The following is a 17114-nucleotide window of genomic DNA, read 5'->3' as shown; positions in this document are numbered from 1 at the left end:
CATTATCATCTTTGTGCTGGGCACCTTCAAATCCTTTCTAGCCATTTAAAAACATACAATGAATTGTTTGTACAGTTACCCAACTGTGCTGCAGAAAAAAAAAAAAAAAACTTATTCCTCGCACCCAGCTCTCTTTTTTATTCTCAATCAACAACGTCATTCTGTCCCCTCCCCCAAACCCTTTCTAGCCGGGCAACCACTGTTTCCTTCTCTGCTTCTGTGGAATCTACCTTTTAGCCTCCACATATAGGAAGATGACGTATGTGTTTTCCTGTGACTGGTTTATTTCTCTTCCCATAATGTCACCTAAGCTCACCCATGCTGCCACTAATCATAGAATTTTATTCTTTCTCAAGACCAAATGATGTTCTGTTGTCTATATGGACGTGAATTCTGTATCCATATGTCCATTGGTGGCCAGGTCTGTCTCTTTCACACCTATTTCTTTTATTTGTTTATCTATTTATCTATTTATTTATCTGTTTGTTTGTTTGTTTATTTTTGGTGCTAGGTATTGAACCCTGAGGTGCTTAACCACTGAGCCACATCCCAGCCCTTTTTGTATTTTATTTTGGAGACAGGGGCTCACTGAGATGCTTAGGGCCTCACTTTTGCTGAGACTGGCTTTGAACTTGTGATCCTCCTGCCTCAGCCTCCCAAGCCACTGGGATCCAGAGGCACACACCACGGCTCCCAGCTTCACACCTCTTTCTTTAGACTTGAGGTGACACTACCTGACACTGGCGAGACCATACTTGGTGCCTGGCCCTAAGATAGCCCTTCCTGCGCCACCCCATGTCATCCTCTAGGAAACCTCAGGGGCCTCTCCCGACTATAAACATAGGAAGGCGACACTGGAAGAGCGTAGTAGTAAGTAGCAGAGCCAGGATCCAAGTCCTGGTCCATCTGACCCACTTAGGTCTGCTTCCCAATGTTCCCTCTGCCTGAGGGCTGTCCCCACGAGGATGTTGAATATGTGGAAGCAACGCAGGTGTGGGTTTCAGCCTGGAGTCATGGTTGGGAAAGAAGTCTTGAAAAAAGGTGCAGGACCGAAGCTTTTCAAAGCAACTCGTATTTTGGAATTTATATCATCAACCCTGAAAGGATACGCAAAATTACACCCCAGTGTTTCTTTTTCTTGACAGGAGAGCCTGTGACTTTTATCAGATTCCCTCAAGGATCAGGAGACCACAGAGGCACAAAAAATAAAAGCCAGGAGCTTGGAAAGCATTTGAGTTTGAGAAGCGAGCGGTTCCCAAGACGGAAATCCATAGGTACTGCAGACAGACTCTAACCTGCACCACCCCTGAACTGGGATTTGATTAACACGTAAGTTGCATGTATTGAGGGGTCAGGGGGCATTTCAACACACGCCTATGGGACACTTCTGTTAAATCCAGCCTCCTGCCTCCCTTGATCCACCCTCCCCACCTTCCCAACCTCTAGAAACCAGTATTCCATATTCAGAGAGATGTTGTTAGCCTCCCCAGGTGAGAAGACTCATGCTGTACCTGTCCTTCTGTGCCTGGCTTGTTTCAGATGCAACTTCTGAAAGTACATCGCACCTGCAGTTGGCTGACCCTGTGGGTGTGGAGCCAGCAGCTATGGGGGGCTTCGCCTTTCCTGCTTGGCTTGGCCCACGCCTTTCTGCAATACCCCGACTGCCACCTTAGAAGTCGCCCAGGCAGTATCCATTAGTTTAGTGGTCATCCTTATGTTTTAGTCACGTATGCCTGATGGAGAAAATGCAGCATACTCAACAGGTCTATTCTTTACAATGTGAGAACCTTAGACTTAGATTTTATTCTAACTCTACTTTTTTATCTTATATATTTTCTATGTTCAGGTCAACTTTTTTTTATTTCCATGCAGTACTTTTCTTTCTGCATCTGGCTTATTTTACACAGTATTATGTTGTCCACACACTGCGGCAGACAATAGGCTTTCCTCTTTCTTTGTCACTGAATGATATTCTTGTGCTCATGCTCTATTTTCTATCTCCATTCACCTTTTGGTGAGCACCGAGATTGATTTGATATTATGCTGCAATAAACATGGGTATGCAGGTGCCTCTTAGGTATGATGATTTCATTCCCTTTGGCTACATACCCAGGAAAGGGAGAGCTGGATTCTACGGTAATTGGGTTTCACTTTTTCTGAGAGCCCCCCATGCTGTTCTCCATGGTGGATGTACTGATTTACGTACCTACCAACAGTGTGTTAGGGTTTCTTTTTCTCCACATCCTCACCAGCGTTTCTTACTTTTTAAAGTTTTGTTAATCGGTCTTATAACTGGAATAAGATGATATCTGGTTGTAGTTTGGATTTGCATTTCTCTGATGGCTAGTGATTTTGTGCCTTTTTTGTTGTTGTTGTTCCAGAGATGGAACTCAGGGACACTGTACTACTGAGCCACATCTCAAGCCTATTTTATATTTTATTTAGAGACAGGGTCTCACTGAGTTGCTTAGCACCACAGTTTTTGCTGAGGCTGGCTTTGAACTTGCGATCCTCCTACCTCAGCCTCTAGAGCCACTGGGATTACAGACACACGCCACTGCACCGGGCAGATTTGGTGCATTTTTCATAAATATATTGGTTGCCTCATATTTCAATCCACTTTTTATACATACACATTCTAAATAATATTACTATTGATAACTCAGTGTTTGGGTTATAGATTTTCTACCTATATGCCAACTTTTTGGCTGACCACTGCTCCTTGGACATCATGTCTTTCTTGATTCAATTTGTTTATGCTGAAGAACACCCTTTGGTTAATTCTGCCGCAAGTGTCCATGCATGATCCACTCTCTCGATCTCTGTATGAAGTGGTAATATTCAGAAGAGGAACTAAGCCTTGAAAGATGAGTTAATATAAGCACTTTGACAAAAGTTCAAGGTGTTTTAATTAACCCAGATGAGAACCAGGGTGTGATCCTATCTGACCTCCTAAAATTATCTCCCTGACCTCCATTAACTTCCCTTTCAATGCTTCCAGCAGCACCACCCCCATGGAACCATGGAACCAAACCAGTGCATCTGGATTCATCCTCTTGGGACTTTCAGAAAAGCCAGAACATGAGACTCTTCTCTTTTCCCTTTTCCTCTGCATGTATGTGGTCACTGTCATCGGGAACCTGTTGATCATCCTGGCCATCGGCTCCGACTCCCACCTCCACACGCCTATGTACTTCTTTCTGGCCAACCTTTCCTTGGTTGATTTCTGCCTGGCCACCAACACTGTCCCCAAGATGTTGGTGAACATTCAAACCAGGAGCAAGTCCATCTCTTATCCTTGCTGCCTGACCCAAATGTACTTTTTCCATTTCTTTGGTATCATGGATAGCGTCTTGATCGCCGTGATGGCCTATGACCGGTTCGTGGCCATCTGTCACCCCTTACACTACACCACCATCATGAGCCCCCGCCTCTGTGGACTGCTCACTGGGGGTCCATGGGTGACTTCCTGCTTCCTCTCCCTCACCCACATCCTCCTGATGGCCCGCCTTGTCTTCTGTGGCTACAATGAGCTGCCCCACTACTTCTGTGACCTCACTCCTCTTCTCCGGCTTTCTTGCACAGATACATCAGTGAACAAGATCTTCGTCCTCATTGTGGCCGGGATGGTGATAGCCACACCCTTCGTCTGCATCCTGGCCTCCTATGCTCGCATCATTGTGGCCATCCTGAAGGTCCCCTCTGCGGGCGGAAGAAAGAAAGCCTTTTCCACCTGCAGTTCCCACCTCTCTGTGGTGGCCCTCTTCTATGGGACCACCATTGGGGTGTATCTGTGTCCCTCCTCTGTGCGCACAGCTGTGAAGGAGAAGGCTTCCGCTGTGATGTACACAGCGGTCACCCCCATGCTGAACCCCTTTATCTACAGCCTGAGGAACAGGGACCTGAAGGGGGCCCTGAGGAAGCTCATCAACAGAAAGGTCAGCTCATCTTCCTGACCACCGTGACACTGGGGAATTCCCAGAGAGGAGAAACGAAACATGTGTGAGCTTGGAACAAAGTCTGGAATTGCATGGGATGGAAGAGTGGCCACTTTGGATTTTGAGATGCAGAAGTTCAAAAGGAAATCTTAAGAAGGCTTTATAACTATTTCCCCCAAATGCTGGAACCGGTGAGCATCCTGCCGAGTATATCTCACACCACCTTCCCAGAAGGGTGAGTCTAGCCCTTCCCAATTGGAGGTGCCCTGGTTCATAGTCTAGATAGTACTCAGTACGCAGAGTCGTGCATTGCTTGATCTCATTGGGACCACTGTCATACATGCAGTCTGTCATTGACTGAATGTCATTAGGGCCATGTGACTCTGTTTGTTAAGTACTTACTCACTGAGGGCTTGATGTTAGGTGCTGGCCACAGGGCGGCAAGCAGACAAGACAGGATCCTTGGAGTGTGGAGTTTATCATTAAGCGTGGGGAGGACAGAGCCCAGGTGATTACAGTAAGCAGAATCCGAACCTTGAGGGAAAGGTAAGAGTCTGGAAGAGAAGGTTAAGTAAGCTTCCTTGGGAGAGGTGATCCCAGATCCAAATAAGAAATATTGTCCACGTAAAAACAAGGAAAAAGAGCATCTCAGACAGGGACAACCATATGAGAAAATATTAGTGAAAGACGCTTTTGAGAAGTGAAAATCCAGTCGTAGCCAAAGCCGCTGGGGAATGCCAGGTCAGGGTGGATTTTGGAAACCGACCTGAGAGTCTGACTTTTCTCCTAACAACTTGACATTCAAGGGCCCAAATCAGGAAGCCTATGGTGCAAAGCATCCCCCTTCCGGATGAGCTAAGGGCGCGGGGCGGGCTACACTAGGGAAAGATTGAGAAAGGCCCAGGAAGAAGAGAAAAGGACCCGGACCTTGCCCTGAAAGGACAAGGAATCACTGTCTGGTGGACACAGATCCTGCCCGCCCAGGGGAAGCCAGCAACGGAGCTCCTAACGCCTCCTCGCCATGTTTCCTTGAATTGTCTCACTGCATCACACTCCAGTCCCTACGAAGGCTGCAAACTTAGGTCTATTGTGGGGCAATCCTCGTGCTCATCTGGACACGGCAGCTAAAAGGGAATGAACGGTGACTTGGAAAGGACCAGAACTTTTCAAACGGTGCTGTGAAGCTGACATCATCCTAAGCAGAATGGCTTCGAGTAATCGTGCATCGAATTTGCTTTGGCTGCTTTTATTCCAAGGAAATAAATTGGGATTTCACAGATGAACTAGGAGCCCCCAGACTCGGCTGCACATCTCTATAAGAACAGAGGTTGGGAAGGCAAAGAATATCAACTTGGGGATGTGCTGGTTAATAAAATAGAGAATTTGAGAAGACTGTCGTTTCCCAAGGGAAGTCCCTGAGTCTGGTTAAGGCATATTTGGAGTGACCAAAGACCACGGAAGTTCCCTCTGTTCTCTAGCCATGTGCATGCAAGTGGTAACAGTGCTGGCTGGGAGAGGCTTAGAATTGCCAGAGACTTGGGACACTACTACAACCTGGGGGCTCCTAGAAACCTGTGAAAATCTGTCTCTTTGTAGCCCGCTTGAGCTGAAGCATCTTTTCCCCTTTGCCCCCTCCCTCTCCTGTGGAATGGGAGATGCTGCAGGTGCCAATAAAACTGCTCTGGATTTGTCAGCTAAATCCTCTCTGTCATCTCATCTCTGTATCATTCGATATTAAGCAATAAAGGCCAAGGGGTCGGGGTGTAGCTCACTAGTAGAGTTCTTGCCTAGCATGCATGAGGCCCCGGGTTCAACGCTTAGCACTGCAAAGAAAGAGAAAATAAAGTGGGGAGGAGGAGAAAAAAGACCACCACTCCACCAGAGATCTGCTCTGGTGGCCCTTACAATATCCACTCTCATCACTTGTTGGCATTGATATGTTTCCCTCATTCAATCAACAAATATTTACCAAGGGCAAGCTATCATGTAGGCGTTGTTTACAAAGGGTAAGCAGGAGAGAGTAAAACCACTTTCTTGCGACTCTAACGGCAATTTGCAGGGTGACAGGACTGTTCTATATCCTGATTGCTGAGCAGCAACATTAAAGAGATGCGCTGGTTAATAAATTAGAGAATTTGAGAAGACTGTCATTTCCCAAGGGAAGTCCATGAGTCTTTAAATGGCGTGCTTGTTACCAAGATTCCACAAATGTCTATGTAGGATAAGATTCCAAGACCTGTACACTCATATGAAAAACGTCAGTTTTACTGATGTTCATTCTCAAAAATAAAATTACAGAGGCCTCTCAATTTGTGATGGAGCTACAACCCAATAAACCTTATCAGAAGTTGAAACTATTCTAAGCTGAAAATGCATTGTCTATACCTAACCCACCAAACCTCCTAGCTCAGCCCAGCCTACCTAATACTCCGGGACACATACATCAGCCTACAGTGGGACAAGATCATTTAACACAAAGCCAACTTTTTTAATTTGTTCTCATTTGTTATACATGACAGCGGAATGCATTTCAATTCATAGTATACATACGGAGCACAACTTTTCATGTCTCTGGTTATACACAGAGTCACATCATTTGTGTCTTCATACATGATCTAGAGTAATGATGTCCATCTAAATCCACCATCTTTTCTACCCCCATGCCCCTTCCCTTGCCCTCCCTCCCCTTTGCCCTATCCAAAGTTCCTCCAGTCCTCCCATGCTCCCTCCAGTCCCCCATTATGGATCAGCATCCACTTATCAGAGAAAACATTTGGCCTTTGGTTTTGGAGGATTGGCTAACTTCACTTAGCATTATATTCTCCAACTCCATCCATTTACCTGCAAATGCCATGATTTTATTCTCTTTTAATGCTGAATAACATTCCATTGTGTGGTGTGTGTGTGTGTGTGTGTGTGTGTGTATATAAAAAACAGTTTCTTTATCCATTCATCTACTGAAGGGCATCTAGGTTGGCTCCACAATTTAGCTATTGTGAACTGAGCTGCTATGAACATTGACGTGGCTGTGTCCCTGTAGTATGCTGCTTTTAAGTCTGTAGGGTATAGACTGAAGAGTGGGATAGTGGGGCCAAATGGTGGTTCCATTCCAAGTTTTCCAAGGAATCTCCATACTGCTTTCCAGATTGGTTGCACCAATTTGTGGTCCCACCAGAAATATGTATCAGTGTGCCTTTTCCCCACATCCTTGCCAATGCTTGTTGTTGCTTTTATTCTTAATAACTGCTATTCTGACTAGAGTGAGATGAAATCTTAGAGTAGTTTTGATTTGCATTTCTATAATGCTAGAGATGTTGAACATTTTTTCATATATCAGCTTTTGAGAAGTGTCTGTTCAGTTCCTTAGCACATTATTGATTAGGTTATTTGGTTTTTTGGTGTTGGGGTTTTTCAGTTCTTTATATCCTGGAGGTTAGTGCTCTATCTGATGTACATGTGGTAAAAATTTGCTCCCATTCTGTAGGCTCTTTCTTCACCTCACTGATTGTTTCTTTTGCTGAGAAGAAGCTTTTCAGTTTGAATCCATCCCATTTATTGATTCTTGATTTTATTTCTTGCACTATAGGAGTCTTGTTAAGGAAGTCAGGGCCTAATCCAACAGAATGGAGATTTGGGCCTACTTTTTCTTCTATGTTTTTGACACCATTGTCTACTACGAGATAACTGTATTTATGTGGGTTTGTCTCTGTGTATTCTGTACCATTGGTATACACGTCTGTTTTGGTGCCAATGCTATACCGTTTTTGTTACTATTGCTCATAGTATAGTCTAAGGTCTGGTATTGTGATGCCACCTGCTTCACTCTTCTTGTTAAGGATTGCTTTGGCTATTCTAGGTCTCTTATTTTTCCAGATAAATTTCATGACTGCTTTTTCTATTTCTCTGAGGAATGCCATTGGGATTTTGATTGAAATTGCATTAAGTCTGTATGGTCATTTTGACAATATTAATTCTCCCTATCTATGAACAAGGTAGATCTTTCCATCTTCTAAGGTCTTCTTTAATTTCTTTCTTTAGCATTCTATAGTTTTCATTGTGGAGGTCTTTCACCTCTTTTGTTGATTCCCTAGTATTTTTTTTTTTGAGGCTATTGTAAATGGGGTAGTTTTCCTAGTTTCTCTTTCAGAGGATTCGTCACTGATGTACAGAAATGCCTTTGATTTATGGTGTTGCTTTTATATCCTGCAACCAACTTTTAATAAAGTGTTGACTCCTTGCTGCAACTTATTAAATGCAGCAAATTCTGGGGTCCAGTGTTCCCCCTCTTGATCATGTGGCCGACTGGGAGCTGTGGTTCAAACTGCTGCCCAGCATCATGAGAGAGCTTCACCATCAGGCTGGGAGAAGACCAAACTTCAACATTCAAAGTCTGGTTTCTGAATGGTGAGACTGAGTGTGGTCACTTTCACACTGTCATTACGTCTCAGTACCATTGAGCCATAAGTCAGGACCTGTCTGTGCTAAACCACACAAAACAAAACCACAAGAAGGGGGGTCCTAATTAGAATAAGATATATCCCATGTTGTACAATTACGTCAAAATGGATTCTACTGTCACATGTAACTAAAAAGAATCTGTAAAAAAGGAAAAATAAAACCACCATTCCCAGTCCTCTGGGGACAATGACAATAAACTACAAACTGCATACCTGGGAAGAGCAGGACTTTCAAGGCATGACCCAGGTGATGTCACAGAAACAGAGAGGTCTTCAAGCTGGGGTTGCTGAGGGCTGCTCAGTAAGGAGACTTCTGAGCTGAGACCTGAACCTGGGAATCAGGACACAGTCCTGTGAAGGAGGTGGGACAGCGTGCCAGAGAGAGGGACCTGCACGTGCACCGCGAGGAACAAGTTAGCATTTAAACACATTTTCAGGACACACACACTTAGTACTATGAGCCCAACTTATAACTCAATTTTAAACAGCCAACAGTTGACCTGCCGCAGTTTCTGTAGGTCAGGAGACTGGAAGTGGCTCAGCTACCCAGTCCTCTCCCGTGGCTGCAGCCCAGGTCTCAGCTAGGGCTGTGGCCAGCCTGTCTTCACCAGGCTAGAGGACCTACGGCCAACCTCCCTGAGCAGACCTGTTCCTCACTGATGGAGGACAGCAATTCCCAGACATATGGGCAGAGGCAGAGAGGAGGAGTGGAGAGAGGGAGAGAGGGAGAAAGAAGAGGAAAGGGAGGAGGGGGAGGAGCAGAGGAGGAAGAGGAAGGTTGAGGGCATCCTCAAAGCTGGACCTTGGCATTGGTCTGGACATGTCCATCGAGACTGGACCGATAGGTTTGATGAAGCACAGGCAACCATGTAGAAATATGATTGAACAAAAAGGTATGATCTCCTGATGGCAGAAACCCAGAGTCACGGGTGTGGAGGAGGAAGAGGAGGAGGAGGAGGAGGAAGAGGAGGAGGGGAGGAGGAGATGGGGAGGAGAGGAGGAGGAGGAAGAAGAAGGGGAAGAAGTAGAAGAAAAAGAGGAGGGGAGGAAGTAGGATAAAGAGAGGAGAACAGGAAGGGAAGATTAGGAAGAGGAGGAGGAGGAGAACAGAGAAATCCAAGGTCAGGACCCTTGCAGTCTAAAACCAAAGGTGAGGTCCCATCCCTTTTTCTGTATCTATAACCCCTCCACGCTCAGGAGGGATTTCACTGGAAGCCAGTGTCAGGAAGTGAGGGTCTCTGGGATCTTAGCCAGTCCTAGAGGCTGCCCATCATGCCAACATTCCCCTGGCTGACCTCTTTAGGAGAGTCACTGGACAGTGAGGGCATCCTCAAAGGTCCTCTGAGACTGGACTCCGACTTCCTGTAGTTCCAAACGGAGACACACGAGGGCAGCAGGAATGCATAGATTGCTGGCTCTCATCCTTCAAGTTCTCTGGAAGGAAGTTGGCAGAGTGTCTCAGCTCCAGGTGCATTCTGCTTAATTCGGACCTCGCCCCACCCCACTCGGCCCTTTTCAGTTCCCAGGAGCCACAAGTCCAGGGACTTCCCAACTTGGGACTTGGAAAGTGACCTTACACATCCTGCATTTCCCAGCTCATCACATCTCCCCTCCCCCACTAGCCCACTGATTCTTTGAATTTCCTTCTGTCTTTCTGGCTTAGAGGCAGATTTTCCTGCCCATCATCCCTAAACGAAAAAAAAAAAAAAAAAGGTTAGCAAAAAAACAAAGCATCAAATTTATTTGATCCTAGTTTTACATGACACCAGAGACTTCAGATCGAAGACCCAGAGTGGACTATCCATTTCCATGCCTAGGTTCTATGAAGCATGGACCTCTGAATGTGACCTAACCCCAACAGGCTAGCTGAAAGTAGGAAGGGGGGACATCCGAGTCTATCTCGGCAGATTCTTCTTGGCCTCTCTGGGCAGCCTTTCTTCTTCTACTGTGCAGGACGGGACCCCTCTGGAATGTGCTTATGATCCGATTAGGTAGAACAGAGAATTCCTTTGATGAGATCCAAGACAGGAAGGTCAAGGAAGATGAGTTTGTATGACCCACCTTGGGGAGAAGAAATTCTCATTTCTATGGCCTGCTTCCATAGGGAGGAGAGGGAGGAGGAGAAAGCGATCACACAACTAAAAATAAAGTGACAGCAGCCACCCACATTAATAGTCAAGGCCATGCTGGGGCATCCATGGGAAAAGGTGGGACATAGAGTCCATTCATCCAAGAGGTGGACACCAGGGCAGGACTTGGAAACATTATTGGCAGGATAATTGGGAATTCAGATCACTCAACATTCCCCTACGATCTGTGTACCTGACAGGTTCCCAGGGCTGAGAGTACATTAGTCCCCCCCTTTACTTTAGGGGTACATTCCAAGACCACCAGTGGCTGCCAGCTTTTGTGGGTAATGCTTGTGAGAATTAGGAACTCCAGTGGGGCCTTTTCAGAATATAGTATTTCTCTCTAATTGGGATGTAAGATCCAGTTGTAGCCATTTCCCCCACACACACACACTTTTTAAATTAGCTAATTGCATAAATTGTAACCCTGAGCTCAGGGCAAGCGTGAGCACTGCTTTAGGGATAAAAATAGGCGCCTGGCCACCCAGGTGCGCTTGCTAGCCAGGTTCTGTAGCACGCCCTCTGGCAGAAGAAGAGTTTGCCTTGCCCACCCACTTCCGAGCACGTGTTCGATTCCTTGCGACACCTAGGAATTTCCAACATGCTGAACCCGGTACACGCTGTGCTGTTCTCCAATCCGTGCATAACTATGAGAGGCTGTGATTCTGCCCATCTTGGGAGAACAGAGTGTTTTTAAAGAAGCTATTCAAAGGCTTCATTCCAGATGTTCTTGTTATTGACTGGCATTGGGGATAAGGACTGAGCTTTGGTAACAACAGCAGGAGGATCACAAGTTCAAGGCCAGCCTTGGCAATTTAGCAGGACCTCTTCTCAAAATTTAAAAAGAAATATATATATTTATAGGGATGTAGTTCAGTGGTAGAGTACTTGCCGAGTATGTAGGAGGTGGTGGCTTCAATCCCCCCTCCCCACCCCTGCACACGCGCACACGCATACCCACATACACACATACACAATCTCATCCCAGAATAACCCAGAACCAGTGGGTAATCGCCACATTCTATTCCAACTCTCCATCCTCCAGCATAGGCAGTTGCCAATCTGCTTTCTGTCTTTTGGTGATTGTGGATAGTTTGTGGCAGTGGAATCACATGTCGTGAGATCTTTTTGCCTGTCTTCTCTCACTGAGAATAATGTGTCCAAGTTCATCTACACTCTAGCTTATCTCAGTGTTCCGTTCCTTTTGGTGGCTACATAATATCCCATTGCATTGTATCCATTCTCTCCTGGAGGAACACTCAACTTACTTTTGGCTGTTACAAAGATCACTATGCCCATTTTCATGTAAGAGTTTTATGCAGACGGGATTAGTGTTGTTTTCACTTTAAATTTTAAATATATTTTATTTGACACACAGTAACTATGAAACCAGAGTTTTCATAACATGAGACCAGATCCTCTGCTTCTACCTGCAGTCCCCTAAAGCCCAGAAAGCCTGTTTCAGTGACAGCAGCTAGTCACAGCAGGGGGTGCCTCCCGAGTCAGCTCCCAGGGTCCCAATGGCAAAGCTGGATTGTCTCTGCTCCTATTGGGCCCCTTGATACAGCCTTTCATGGTGGGCCAGGACCCCCAGCCGTGTCTCAGCAGACCCCAGTAGCTCACCACCGATTTCTTTCTGGCTTCTTGTCCCACAGATTCAAAGAACAAAATCCACAGACAACATCAGAAGGCCAGAGGGAGAGGAGTATTGTTTGTTTAAGTGAGAAGAGACGGAGCATCCACGGTGTGGGAGGGCACCCGAGACCAAGGGCCATTTTGGGGTGCTAACCTAGGGGCTTCTAGATTTCCCATGTAGGAGCACTGGCCAACATAAGGTCCTTGCTTAGCATCTGGACGACCATCTTAAGTGACAGCCACCCTGTTAAAGAAAAAGTTTCAGTTTCCCCACCCAAGGGCCTGTCTGAGAAAGGCTTCCACTCCCTCTCACCAACCCACCCCTAACCACCCGCACTAGGACCCCTTCCCCGGCTGGGATTCCTGAGCCTGCCCCATCAGAGTCCCAGAACCCAGGCCTGTGCTGCCTCTCTCTCCTATAGACAGTTGGCCTTCATTTCTCAGCTCTGGCAAATAAACTCTGTGGATCTCCGCCTGGTCTCCTTCTTTCATTTCTCACTTACCCGTCTCTGTTCCTCGCTCTCCCTTCAGTCAGAACCCATGTTAAACAGGTATTAGAAAATGCAGGAAGGCTGTTGACGTGGCGTGTGACCTTCTGATTGGCGGTGTGACCTTTAGCCCTTGAACCTGAACTTGGCATTTCCATTTGGGTCCATCCCCACCTGCGTTTTCCCTCTGCTGCAGGACAGAGGAGTCAGCTGGGTATTTGGAATGTCTCCACGGGTTAACTTCATGGAGTGTTCTTTGCATTTAGGCGGGGAAAAACCTAGTTGGGGCCCATTCCCCTGACTAGCATTCTACTATCCAGTCTACCTGGTCCACTGTACTTCCTGGCCAGGTCTCATGTGTTGTTTATGGTCTGTAATGACCCGATGAGGGGAACTGACCTATCTATCGATGACCTTATGGCACCTCACCTCTTTGTGCTGAGTACATTCCAGGCCTCTTGCTGGCGGCTTGGAAATACACCTTTGTCAGCCACAATCTCGCTCCTCCCTCGCTCGGGGACATTGCCAGCCATTGCTCCCTTGCAACAGCACCCCACTAACCCTCCCCCTGGCCTCCCTCCCTTCTCCAGAACCCTGCCCGGGTGCTCCTCTACTCTCTGCTTCTCTAGACAAAAAATCTCAGCTTCTACATATAAATGAACACCTGAGGTGTTTTTGAGCCTGATGTTTTTACCTAATGGTGTCCCCCAGCTCCATGGGGGCTGTTGCAAAGGACACAGTTTCATTCCTTTTTGTGGCTGGAGAATGTGCCACTATGTAGGCAGACCACATTCTTTTTATCCCTTCATAAGATCATAGCTTTAAATCAAGGGGTTAGGGGACACCTCGCCAGGAAGGCGATGTCTGAGTCAAGGTGAAGGTGGGCACAGGGCAGGCTGGCTGGGTGGAGGAATCCCTCCGAGAAGGCAGATGGGGCCATTCCAGCTCAGCCATGACCAGTGTGAGGAAATAGGAACGAGTCCCAGCAATGGCTGAGACCTCCCTTGCCAAGTCCGGAGCCTCTGGAGGGAGGGGGAGCCCGGGGTGAACAGATGGGTGCAGAGCAGATGGTGGGGAGTCGTCCTGCAAACAGGAATGGTGAGCGGCCGGGAGGAGGTGCCACTCGGGAGCAGTGGCCAGGCCAGGCTGGGAGGCAGTGGCCACGGCTGAGGCCCCCTGGGGAGCTGGAATCCTGCCCACCCCCTCCCTTCCTCTGCCTCTTCCTGCAGCTCAGGCCTGAGCTTAAAGATCACATGAAGTGAAATGAACCAGACACAGAAAGACAAATGCCACACGTCGTCACTGACATACGGAAGCGTAAAAAAGCCAATCTCCAAGAAGAGAGTAGGACAGTCATTATTAGAGACTAGGAAAGGGAGGGGTAGGGGGGACAGAGGGAGGCTGGACGGTAGGGACCAAGATGCAGTTAAATAGAAGGACTAAGTGCTCATGTTCTACAGCCCAGCAGGCCCAGGACAGTCCCCAACCACCTGCCTGTTGTATATTTCATGAAGGACTAAGAGGAGGTTGAAGGCTCCAAACACACACACACACACACACACACACACAATCTAGAACTCTCATGACATACCCCATATGTGTATGTGTCAATCAAAAGAAAAAACAGAAGTCTTTCTAAAACCCTCTTTCCAGACTGTGCCATGCCGTGCCCTGCCCCTCGGCAGAGCATTGGTCTCAAATGTCATTCATGAATTACTTGAGGATTTGTGGAGTATCCAGTTCCCAGCTGGTCTGAAAGTCCTTCAGGAAGGGACCATATATCTGTCCTGCTCACAGCCGTATCCTCAGGGCCCAGCAAGCCTGGGGCACCCCACAAAGAGATTTTCTCTCTGTGCCTTGGAAGCAGGGAAGGTGCTGTGGTTCCCCCGGCTCCCAGGGAGTCCAAGAAAATGTTTGTGCTATTGGGAGAGAATGAGGTTTCCATATATCTGTCAAGGTCCTCCAACAAGGGAGGGGGGAACAGGAGCTGTCCTCTAGAGGAGAGTGCAGCCATGGTCTCTAGGTCCCTCTGGTCTTTGTGGGGCAAAGGAAGGCAGAGGGCTTCATAAGCAATAAGCCGATGCAGCCTGCTCTGCCTTCGTGGGGTCCCCGACCCTACTGCGCGCCTCAGGAGAGCCAGCTGCTCTGCTGGACACACCCGTGATTTCGGTTGTTCCTGGGGCCGCCTGCACGGGCTCAGGGTGTTTGGGCAGAAATTCCGTATCCCTCGCTAATTAGCTCACCTTGGACTAGACCATTAGCTCCCTGGGCCTCCGTGTTCTCTGGGCAATGGGCCTAATGCTGTCAGCACTCGCCCTCACTGGGTTACGGGCTGATGACACCCTGGGCGGGCGGCGGGCTTGGGGTGGTGTGCAGCCACAGCAGAAGCTGAATAGATGCAGTTGCTGAGCCCCATCCGGGGGCTTTCTAGGGGTCCGTGGACCTGTCCGGGTCCTGCTTTAGTGCCCGGCAGAGAGCAAGGGCGATCGTTAAAAGAGTCAAAACTCTAATGATTCCATCCTGAGTTAGAACCTGGATTTCCCTTCTGCTGATCTCAGGTGGATCTCCATGCAGACACTTGTTACAGCTCAACAGTGGGCTCTGCAGAGAAAGTCAGGGCCCTCTGCACCCAGGGCAGCTGGAAGGGTGGCTTGTAGCATGGGGTGAGTTCAATTGTAATTCATTTTAATTTGAAAAGGGATATTCAATCCTACAGTCAGAAAAATATTTAGGTAACAAGTGGGCGTGGTGGTGCCTACCTGTAATCCCAGGGACTCAGGAGGCTAAGGCAGGAGGACTACAAGTTAGAGGCCAGCTTGGGTAATTCAGCAAGACTCTGTCTCAAATAATAATAATAAGGTAGCTGTGTAGATTGGTAGTAGAGCACCCCTGAGTTCAATCCGCAGTACTGAAAAAAAAAAATGTTTACAAACAGCAAAAAAGAAATTGGCTATTTGGACCTACTTTTTAGACTGTAAATTTCATGAAATTTAAATACACATGAAATAATAGTGATAAAAATTTTAGCATCTGAATTAAGATGTGCTGCAAATGTAAAAAAACATACTGAATTTTGAAGGCTGAGTTTTAAAAAAAAATGTAAAATATCTAATTAACACCCTCGTCTTTATTCATGGAGCATATATGCTCCAAGACCCCAGTGGGTGTCTGAATCAACATGGCACTGAAGCCTACATAAATCAGTCACAGTGAGAGATTAACAACAATAACAATAAAACAGAACAATTATAGCAATATACTGTGATTAAAATTATGACAGACTGGGCTTGGTGGCGCATGCCTGCAATCCCAGCAATTCAGGAGGACCACAGTTTGGGGCCAGCCTTAGCAACTTAGTGAACTCTTGTCTCAAAAACTAAAAAATAAAAAAGGTATGGGAATGTAGTTTGGTGGTAGAGTGCCCTTAGTTTCAATGCCCAATATTGCAAAGAAATAAAAAGTACAAAAATAAAAGATGTAAATATGGTCTCCCTCCCCTTTCCTTTGTGCGTGCGCTCGCTCTCTCTCTCTCTCTTCCCCGCTCCTTTTATTCTTCCTCCCTTTTCTCTCAAGGTTACTTAAACACAAGCACTGTCATACTTAAACACAAGCACTGTCATAACTGAGATGACTAGAAAGTGACTAACAGTAGGGTAGTATATACCATGTGGATACAGTGGACAAAAGGGATGACCTAGGTCTCAGGTGGAATGGATTGGGATGTGGTAAAATTTTGTTATGTTATCCAGAATAACACACAATTTAAAACATACAAATTGTTTACTTCTAGCATTTTCCTTTAAATATTTTGTACCAACCTTGACCTTGGGTAACTAAAACTGCAGAGTAAAGCCATGGATAAAACAAATCCTACACAATAATTTGTCACACTGATTTTTCTGACAAAATGATAGTATTTTTCAATATGTGTGTGCCTGTGCAGATTGAGTGATGGTATTTGTATATATTTATGGGGTACAGCATGATAGCTCAATATATGAGCAATGTGTAATGAGCCAATTAAGGTAATAAACATTTCCATCTCACAAAACATTAATCATTTCTATACATTGTGAAATTCGCACTCTGCTCGGTAGTTATTTTGAAATTAACCATGGGTGGCTGAAGACAATAGTATCCTGCTGGGATGAAGGACTCCAGAGAGGACCCCTCCCACCTGTTTCCTCTGTAATTAGTCTCTTGTCCCACTCCCGCCTGCCCCTCCCCATCTCTAGTGATCCCCCTCCCACTGGGTTCTATGGGACAAACTTTTTAGCTTCCACATAGGAGTGAGAAATGGCATTTGTCTTCCTGCGTCTGGTTATTGCTCTGAACATAAGGAGCTCCAGGAAATCTTACCCTTAGCCACCTTGCTGACCTGGGGGCCCATCTGTGTGGCAAAACCTCACATTTTAGGGGGATAGGCCAGAACCCTGGGGACCCATGGAACAGCCCCAACCAGCACTG

General features: G+C 46.6%; 1 protein-coding gene across 1 annotated transcript; it reads left to right on the top strand.

Annotated features, from left to right (window-relative positions):
* Nucleotides 1-2960: 2960 nt before the first annotated feature.
* Nucleotides 2961-3965, top strand: LOC107157563 (olfactory receptor 24). The gene has a single exon (XM_015503915.1). It carries the CDS (start codon nt 3015-3017, stop codon nt 3954-3956), a length of 942 nt encoding a protein of 313 aa, XP_015359401.1. The 5' UTR covers nt 2961-3014; the 3' UTR covers nt 3957-3965.
* Nucleotides 3966-17114: the final 13149 nt, after the last annotated feature.

This window comes from Marmota marmota, unplaced genomic scaffold, assembly GCF_001458135.2.
Source record: "Marmota marmota marmota unplaced genomic scaffold, marMar, whole genome shotgun sequence".
NCBI lineage: Eukaryota > Metazoa > Chordata > Mammalia > Rodentia > Sciuridae > Marmota > Marmota marmota.
Note: the sequence above shows the minus strand (reverse complement) of the source record. Positions and strands in the feature narration are given on the sequence as shown.